At 43.7% G+C, this 10007-nt stretch overlaps 1 protein-coding gene across 1 annotated transcript; it reads right to left on the reverse strand.

The window, feature by feature from the left end:
• Positions 1–293: 293 nt before the first annotated feature.
• Positions 294–7874, reverse strand: LOC147640895 (nascent polypeptide-associated complex subunit beta-like). Its single transcript, XM_086816441.1, has 6 exons — positions 7687–7874; positions 1701–1768; positions 1355–1503; positions 1090–1146; positions 924–962; positions 294–714 (listed from the first exon to the last, which is right to left on the reverse strand). Exons 2-6 carry the CDS (start codon positions 1766–1768, stop codon positions 572–574), a joined length of 456 nt encoding a protein of 151 aa, XP_086672567.1. The 5' UTR covers positions 7687–7874; the 3' UTR covers positions 294–571.
• Between the last annotated feature and the right edge of the window lie 2133 nt (positions 7875–10007).

Consider the following 10007-nt stretch of genomic DNA (forward strand, 5'->3'; position numbering starts at 1 on the left):
CAAGGATGCACAACCCAACGCGAGGCAGGACACGGGATTGTAGCAATTTCAGCAACCATTACACAAATCACATAAGAGTTTAAAGGCGCAATGCTCCAACCTTCAGCTATGGCCAGATCTCCTTCACAATCCCAAGACAACACAACAAGAGGTAAAATATAGGAGACTAACCCGAGAAAGAACCAGCAGCTTATTGGCAGCCCACACCCCCCATAGGTTGAACTTGGTTGGTCCTAAAATAGGATCAGTATAAAAGACACTTCAATTCAATACAGACACTAAACCTAAGGAAAAACACAATAAGACCAAAAATAAAGTTACTGGTGAGTGTCAAAAAAACACACCCGACATCCTCTTGAGGGTTTATCCCAAGGTTGAGGGAAGACTTGCCCTTAACCTGGGTCAGAATCCCAACAGAACAATTGGGTGCGTGTCCAAGGGAGCACTCCAACAACCAAAGTTGTGTCAAAAACACACCCCCTCTAAGCTGGGGAAAAAGCCTACCAGACAGGACTGACAAAGAGTAAATCAAAAACAAGGAAAATGACGAGGGACCGGGTCATTTGCTCGGCTACGCATCGCCATCCTTGGCGGCCTCTTCAAAAGTTTCCCCCTCAACAAGCTCGGGCACATCATCATCTTCGTCTTCAGGGGCAGCCTCCCGTCGCTGATACTGCTCCGCAATCTTCTTCAGATTGGCCAGATTGTCAGGTCCTGTGTTTATCAATCCAGGGACCATAGTTCAGTAAACACATCCCATAGGGCATAATACTGTTTGAACTAAATTGATCATAACTTTTCACTAGTAGCTCGGATTGATGCTGTAGAAAAGAAAGGTGGTCTTGTTAAGCCTTGAGCCCTGTTGAAAGGGCACAAAATACAAAAAATAGAACGTAATAATATTTTTCATGGGAAAGGCATACCAAGCTGATTGATGATTCCAGGCAGTAAATCTTCTAGCCCTACGGAAACCCCCCCCCCCCCCCCCCCCCCCCCCCAAAAAAAAAAAAAAAAGAAAAGGGTTAGTCATTTCATAAGAAAAACAGCAAGCATAATTGAGACTGGGTGAAACCCAATAAAATATCTTACTTTTAGTTTGAGGAGACCCACTCACAACCCACGTGTTGGCAGCAATCGAAGCTTGGACTGTCCCAAAGTTAATATGTACTCATCAACAGTTGTTCATAGATTATTATGATAAGAGAAAAAATTAAGTAAAGCTCTGAAACCCATCAAATCATGTCAGAAAAACCATTTTTAGGCCAAAAATGCAATGCACAAATGCAAGCAATATCTCATGAATGGGCTTTACACAAGGCCTCTAAACACTAAACAAGCCTGTGTAGCTGCATACCCTTGGGGTTTACAAAATGAATGACAGTATCATCTTTGAAGATATTGACTTCCTCAATTCCGGGAATCGTGTTGACACCGAGTCTCTTGAGTGTGCTCTGCAATCTCTTATCGTCTGTTGTGGCTGTTTTGTGCACTGCCTTCTTCTTCCTAAAATCATACAAGTAAGATTTGAGGATTCAGACACCAAAGCAAAACTCTTATTCGCAAAACCTGCAACCTTAAAAGGACCAATATAAGTTTTAGAATCAATCAAACCATAATCCTTCCATAAGCCCACTAGTCTACATCAAAATTGGATGATATGTGAATTTCTAGAGTTGTAAAAAGAGAGGTCAAGAACGCACCTCCTCACAGTACCTTTCCCGCCAGTGCGCACAGCACTGGCCATCTTCATCAATTTCTCCCTGTTCATCTGCAAGAAACACATCAAATGAGAAATAAGAAGCAAGTCATAATGAGGAAAAAAACCACCTGAAGCCAGCAAATCATATTAAACCAATCATACAATAACACCTTTCAAAGCCATAATGGCTTATGGTAAAGATGCCATTGCCAGCTTTAAGAGAGCAAGTCATTATTGGTTTATCAAGCCCAATAAAGTCATTGATGGTTGACAGAGATGGCATGTCAGGCTAACATAGTAGTGTTCGGATGGGGATTTTCAAATAGAATTACACTAATATATTAAAATGTGAAGAGTGTTTTGCAGTTCTTGTCAAAAAGAAGAAGAAACCCAAAAATGCAATCGATTGCTGAGAGAGATGCAATGCCGGCTCATTGGAGGGGTGCAAAATAAAATTATTTATTTATAAAAAGTAAAAATATTAAACATTATCATCCACATGGCCCAACTAATGTTTACTCCTGTTCCCCCCCACACACACCTATTAGAAGTCATCTCCTGTCTATATTTATACACCAGGGCCTCTATTGTGGGTATGCCCGCCCTGTATAGGTGTTTTATCATTTTTCCTCACTCCCCGTATTTTTTCCCTATTTTTTCCCATTTTTTCGGTGGTGTGGATGGATGCTAGATGTTGGTAGGAGCTTCTGGTGGCTGGCCGACTGTCCATTCAGCAGTCGTGTGGCCGACTGCCCAATCAGCAAGCGTGGAGTATTTACTGCTGGCTGACTTGCTTTATGCAGTCGTGGAGGTGTTTACTACTGGCCGACTGCTTCATGCAGTCGTGGAGAGCCACCAACGCTGGCCGACTGCATGCATGGGGCATGTAAATAGGCCCCATGCCCCCCACCACTTATTCATTCAGTTTACTCCCCGCGATGGTAGATTTACTAGAGATGGCTGAGAAGCACGTGAAGATTCCGACTCTCCCCACGTTCCCAGTGGACCGTCAGTTGGACGGGTCCAATTACGGCATCTGGAAGGTCATGATGGAGTCTGTGCTGGAGTCATATGACCTTGCTGATTTCATCATCATCGGGGTTCCACGGCCGGAAGCAGAGGAAGGGGAGTTACTGTCGATGAGGAAGGACCGAGAGGCACAGGCACACATGTGGGATCGTGTCAACACCAAGGTCGGGTCATTTATTTTCCTCAACTGCACACCACAAGTGATCAATCATGTAAAGCACATGACGCTGGCGAGAGACATATGGGAGCACTTGGCTTCTCTTTATAACACGGTATCACCCATGAAACGGATCTCCTTGGAAGTGCAGATGCGGGTTATGAACCCTGCAAAGTCCTCCACGATGCGGGAACATATTAACAAGCTGCAGGCCCTTCAGCAGGAAGTCCTACTAGCCGGGAAGGAGATATCATCTGAAGACATAGCCATCACTTTGCTGTCCCACTTGCCTGCTCAGTATTCTGCTTTCTACTCCTCGTTGATTACGAGTGGCAGGCTCAGCACCATTACCTGGGAGGAGCTTGTGCCAATGGTCTTGGACCAGGAGGAACGTTTCACGAACCCTCCTCACAGCGGCGGTTCGGAGGCCTTAACTGGCCAACGGTCGAAAGGCCGGAATAACAACAAGGGCAAAGGGAAGACTTCACCAGAGAAGTCTTCTGACAAGAAGCCTGACTCAGAACGAGAGAAGCTGAAGGCCGAAAGATCCAGCAATGAGTGTGGCGAGAAAGGCCACTATTGGAGGAAGTGTCCTAAGCGGACAGAGAAGAGTACTGATTCCTCAACCTTAGCTGCAAAGACTCCGACATTTGTGCACTTAGAGATGATGGACTCCGACGCTTCATCATCTTCGAGCGGGGAGACAATTGGCTTCACCGCGAAGGATACACGGGAATGGATTCTTGACAGTGGTGCTTCCAGGCACATGACTCCCTCCCGTGACTTCTTTCTGGATCTAAAACGGCACTCAGGTCGCATCTTTATTGGCGACAACTCCACTATTCCGATACATAGTGAGGGCCGGATGGAGATTATTCCCGACGGAAAGGAGGGCAAGCATGCTTCCCGTGTTCTTAATGTCCCTGCTCTGGGTTTTCATCTTCTGTCAGTGCATGAAGTATGCAAGACTGGCTTTCGGGTGGAATTTGAGGAGCATTCAGTTGCTCTACGGGACCGTGAGACTGGCCAGGTTGTTTGGGAAGGCGGTGTGGAGAATGGTATCTACAAGCTCTCTGTACTCTCCTCGTTGACAGGTTCTCAGGTTGGAGATTTGTGGCACTTTCGTTTTGGCCACTTAAATGTGGATGCATTGAGGCGAGCCTTCCGAGACCAAATGGTGGTTGGCTTGCCAGATGTTGGTAGTAAGCAAGGGCGTTGCAGTTCTTGCATACGTGGTAAGCAGCACCGGGAATCCTTTCCGAAGCAGGCTTCTAGGTGGGCTTCGAAACCATTGGAGTTGGTTCACACTGACTTGTGTGGACCTCAGCAGACACCATCTTTGGGAGGATCTCTCTACTTTATGCTGCTTGTTGATGATTGTACCAGATTCACGTGGGTCTACTTTCTTTCCCAGAAGGACCAAGCTTTTGCACGGTTCAAGGATTGGCACGTGATGGTGGAGAAAGAGTCTGGATTTCAGGTCAAGACTCTCAGGGCTGAACAGGACTGTGGTGGAGATGGCGAGGAGCATGCTGGAGCATCGTGATCTTCCTCGTCCACTTTGGGGAGAGGCTGTGGCAACTGTTGTCGATACCCTCAACCGATCTCCGACAACTTCAGTACCCCATATGACTCCATTTGAGGCATACTTTGGCAAGAAACCTGATGTCTCGCACTTCCATGTATTTGGGAGTGACGCGTATGTACATATTCCGAAGAAGCAGAGAGGGAAGCTTGACTCCAAGTCCCGCAAGCTTGTATTTGTGGGATATAATTCTCTTTCCAAGGGATACAGGTTGTATGATCCAAACACGAACGAGATTGTTGTCAGCCGGGATGTGGTCTTTGACGAGCATGTTCCAGTATCCACTGTCGAGGAGCTGCCACTTCTTGGAGATCCAGAGGAGTCTGATGATGATTCCCAGACCATCATTCCAATTAATCAACCTCAATCAGTACAGGAGGTTGAGCCCGCAGCTGGAGTAGAGCCCCCGCGACCACAGGAAGCTCCACGATCTGTTCGAGTACCTAGGTGGTTGTTAGACACCCTTCGGGAGTCAAGTGTCACGGAGTTACCCTCTGAGTGGACCACGGAGGACGGCCCTCGAAGATCACACAGAGTCCGAGATAAAAGCAATTCAGCGGAGCTTCTTCAGGTGAACTATGCTTTGATGTCTCGTATTATGCGGGATAAGGAGCCCACTTCTGTCAAAGAAGCCCTTTCACAGGATACTTGGAGGAAAGCCATGCAGGTGAAACTTGATGCCATCGAGAAGAACAACACTTCGGAGTTGGTTCCAAGGCCGTCGAAGCGGTCAGTCATTGGTGTCAAATGGGTCTTTAAGACCAAATATGCGTCTGATGGGTCAATGGACAAACACAAAGCCAGACTTGTGGCTAAAGGTTATGCTCAGCGGCCAAGCATCGACTACAAGGATACCTTTGCATCGACAGCACGGATGTCCACGATTCGGACCGTTCTTGCCCTTGCTTCTTCTCCAAGGTGGCCCGTGTATCAAATGGATGTAAAATCTGCATTCCTTAATGGTGACCTGCAGGAGGAGGTGTATGTTGAGCAACCTCCAGGCTTTATTGTTCCATGATCTGAAGGGATGGTTTACAAGTTACGTAAGGCCTTGTATGGTCTTAAGCAGGCTCCCAGGGCTTGGAATCAGAAGATTGATTGCTTCTTTGTTCGGACTGGATTTCAGAGATCGGTTGCAGATCCGAACCTGTATCTCTTTCGAGAACACGGCATAGTCACGATTATCATCCTTTATGTGGATGATCTCATTCTCACTGGCGGTCATGTGGAGCACATTGGAGTGACGAAGGCTGCCTTGTCAAAGGAGTTTGAGATGACCGACTTAGGCTTACTCCACTTCTTTTTGGGATTGGAGATCTGGCAGACCCAGTGGGGGTTTTTCGTCTCTCAGCAGCGGTATGTTCATGAGTTGCTTGAGGCCTTTGGGATGGAGAATTGCAAGCCTATTACTTCGCCGATGGACCCGAACACAAAGTTAACCGTTACTGATCCTTGTGAGCTAGTTGATGCCTCGCAGTACCGGAAGTTGGTTGGTTCATTGATCTAGTTGCTGAACACCAGATTGGACTTGAGCTTCTCCGTGGGGCTGTTGAGCTCTTTCATGCAGACGCCATTGAAGTCTCATTGGGACGCAGGATTGCGGATCTTGCGGTATCTGCAGAGTACAAAGGATCCAGGACTCTTTTACACAGGAGGGGATGGAGTCAGGCTCCAAGGTTGGAGTGACTTAGATTGGGGAGGAGATCCAGACACGAGGAGTTCTACTTTAGGATACAGTTTTATCCTCGACTCAGGAGCAGTTTCTTGGAGCAGCAAGAGGCAGCCAACTATTGCCCTCTCTTCGACAGAGGCAGAGTACCGGGCTGCTTGTGGTGCTGCTTGTGAGGTTGTGTGGCTGCGGAGGCTGCTAGGCGAGATTGGGCTTCCACAGAAGGAGCCCACAGTCATCAAGTGCGATAACCAGAGTTGTATAGCTATTGCTCGGAACCCGATCTTCCATGCCCGGACCAAGCACATAGAGATTCAGTATCACTTTGTACGTGAGAAGATCTTGGCTGGTGACATCTTGCTACTTTATTGTTCGACGGAGGACAATGCGGCGGACCTCTTCACGAAGTCTCTACCTCAGGCTACGCTCAGGCGGCACTCCAGCTCCCTTGGGTTGATTTCAAGGCCAGGAGCTGAGAGGGGGGTGTTAGAAGTCATCTCCTGTCTATATTTATACACCAAGGCCTCTGTTGTGGGTGTGCCCGCCCTGTATAGGTGTTTTATCATTTTTCCTCACTCCCCGTATTTTTCCCCTTTTTTTCAGTGGTGTGGATGGATGCCAGATGTTGGCAGGAGCTTCTGGTGGCTGGCCGACTGTCCATTCAGCAGTCGTGTGGCTGGCCGACTGCCCAATCAGCAAGCGTGGAGTATTTACTGCTGGCCGAATTGCTTTATGCAGTCGTGGAGGTGTTTACTGCTGGCCGACTGCTTCATGCAGTCGTGGAGAGACACCAGCGCTGGCCGACTGCATGCATGGGGCATATAAATAGGCCCCCCCCACCACTTATTGATTCAGTTATTTGCGGGATCTTGTATATAGAGAAGAGTTTACACACCTGTTTCTCTGTGTTTCTTGTGCTGTCTATTTTCTGCACTCTACTTGCTCGTGTCAACCCAAGTTTGGTTCTCATTTCCGCTGCATACTTTGATAACACCTCCCCCCCCACCCCCAAAAAAAAAGACCCCCCAAAAAAAAACAAAAATAAAAAAAAACACCAAAAAATGCCCTTCAAAATTTCAAGATCATTTAACAGAAATAGGTTTGCATAAGGGATACTTGAAAGTGGGTTTCTTTTTCTTTTTCTTCTAAGGCCAAGCCTGTGAAAAGCCAAGAATCTACTAGAAGATGTCTTTCATTAAAACTAGCACAAAATCATGCATAATTTGTGAGCTGGCTGTGCACATGAAAACATCTTGCAATGAAGCTGAAGCTTACTTATGGGATTGGAAATTTCAATTAAACGCATACCACCATATTTACATGGGTTTTGCAACATTAAAATAACCCTAAAACGTTATAAACCATATTCTGATGACCCAAAATTAGTGAAGGTAGAATACATGGGGACTCAATTGGGAGAAAACCAGCCAAGCAGAAAGCTGGATAGATCGAGGATTGGGCAACCATAGTTCGGCGGGGGGAACACACACACACACACACACACACACACACACACACACACAGAGGAGAGATTAGAAGAAACGCACCTTAGCGCCCTCGCAGGGGTGTCTCTCTCTGCCGTTGAGAGCTCACAAAAACCAGGAACCCGTTCCTGCAGTCTAGTATGAACGCATCTTCTCCCCCCTTCCTTCTGGCCGCCCGATCTGGGTTTCCCCTTCCACTGCTCGCCTTCGTGTATTTTTTCAAGGCCAATATCCGACTTCAAGGGTAGAGGGTTTTTTTTTCAAGAGAAGATATATTCATATTAATTAAATTTTTGTGCGAGTGCATATTTTAAAAGCTTAGGATAAGAAATATCAATCTAAACATAACCTTTGACACACAAGTTTTTGAAGCTTAGAATATAAATTAATAAATAAAAAAGAAAATAACCTATTCATTAATTAACCTATTATAATCTATTAATATAATTGAAAATGAAAGTACGGGAAAGAAATTCAATCGCACAGACAGAGTTTCAAAGGAATAAGTTGTTTTAAAAAAACAACATTTGTAATGTGCAAAATCAAAAAGACGAATATTCGAGAATCTCTAAGAAGAAAACATTTGCAAAAGATCATAAAGCACAAGTGGAGTAATTACATATGAGGAGAATCGAAGGATCAAATCAAACAAAACAAGCCTCCTCTTTTGTGAGGCCTAAAAACTTGCAGATTCCTGGAGAGAGTGGTACAAATTCATCACCATCTACAATAGCTTTTTTGAATTTATATGCTCTCTCCCATACAGATAGATAAGACGTATTGTAGTCACGTGGTGATTGAGGTTCTTTATCATCATCAACAATTATTGGGTTCGAACGGGTACCCGGTGCTATGTTGTCGTGTGGAATTTCATCAACATCAGCATTGCCTTCCTCTTCATAATCTCCATCGTTTCTTGCATTAAACGGGTCGAAATACCTAGTGGGAGGAGTATCGAGAAAGAAAATCTCTTCTATATCTATGCATTGAGTAAGATGTGGGATTTTCATTACTTTCCACACAACTGCAGATCTTTTTTTACTCATACCTGACCCAGTTTTTGGAATAATCCATGAGGCTGACGGGTAGTATTTCCCAGTACGAATCATTTTTAGAAGAGTAGTTGTAAAGATGCCCCAATTTTATTAGATATATAATTATCCATGTAGACATAAGCTCTCTCACAAAAAGATTGATCGCTGATAAACATACTTTATTCTTCAAGTCGGCCTAGCCATATAAGGCATATAGATGTCGACCTCTAGTAATTTTCTTAGCAGATATGTTGTGTAAGAAAAATTTGAAGTGTGGTTTATGGAAATCTTTCATGCAATAACCCACAATCCCTTCAAGAGTGTGCATCTTAACTTGCCTAAGTCCTCTACACATTACTAGTGCACCCTCTGGCTTAAACATATGCCATCCCAAATATCTTTTTATAGTTTTTCCAATGCTTATTAGAGATGGTGCCATTAAACTAGCCACCATTTGAAAGTGCAAATGGTTTAAGGTCCCTCCTTTTTCTAGTGCAAAAAGGCCTTTCAAACATTCCATCCTCACAAATTCCTCCAAGGGTTCCCAGCAAGATAAGTAAATATCTCTATTTCCTATTGCTATTGTGACAGACACCTCAAAAAGCCTGGTTTTTTTTTCTGCTGGAAAAGACAGGATTTTGTGTATCGAAGGTTCTGAATCTACACTCTTCTTGTTCTCGAGTGGTTTTTTGCCTTTTGTATTTGCTTTGCTCGAACCTTCAAAAAACCCAAAAAAAATATATTTAAACTTGATTTTATCATCATTGAAAATAACAAACGATAAATTCCTTTTAACTTACCATAATATGCACCCCAATAGATGCTATAAAACTTAGTCTATACTTTAACCTACAAGATCGTGTCAATAATTAATAATAATCAATTTTAATATATAGTTCAATAGATTAGAGATGCTATAAAACTCAGTCTATACTTTAGTTCATTTATGACGTACTTATTAACCTACAAGATTGTGTCAATAATTAATAATAATCAATTTTATTCGGTTAATATATAGTTTCATACATTTTGATCACTTTTATTTTGTTAATTTACTCATGTTGTAAAATTTACTGTAGTGTTTTAGAAATTTAAGTGAAGATAATTACCTGTTGAAGTTAATTATGAAGATAATAATTACAAAATCATGGGTTTATTTACAACTATTTTTCCATTTTCAATTTAATGCATTTAATTCTGTTTGTTTTGATTGACCATCTTATTTGATAATGTACGTGACAATATTAGCTATAGTATTTTACAAAAGTTGTAAGAATTTATTTCCTAAACAAAAGTTGTATGAATTTAATTCCGAAACCAAAAATATAAAACATTATGAATTTATTTTCA

Source organism: Cibotium barometz, chromosome 2 (genome assembly GCF_041138505.1).
Source record: "Cibotium barometz isolate CiBa-2024 chromosome 2, ASM4113850v1, whole genome shotgun sequence".
Lineage (NCBI taxonomy): Eukaryota > Viridiplantae > Streptophyta > Polypodiopsida > Cyatheales > Cibotiaceae > Cibotium > Cibotium barometz.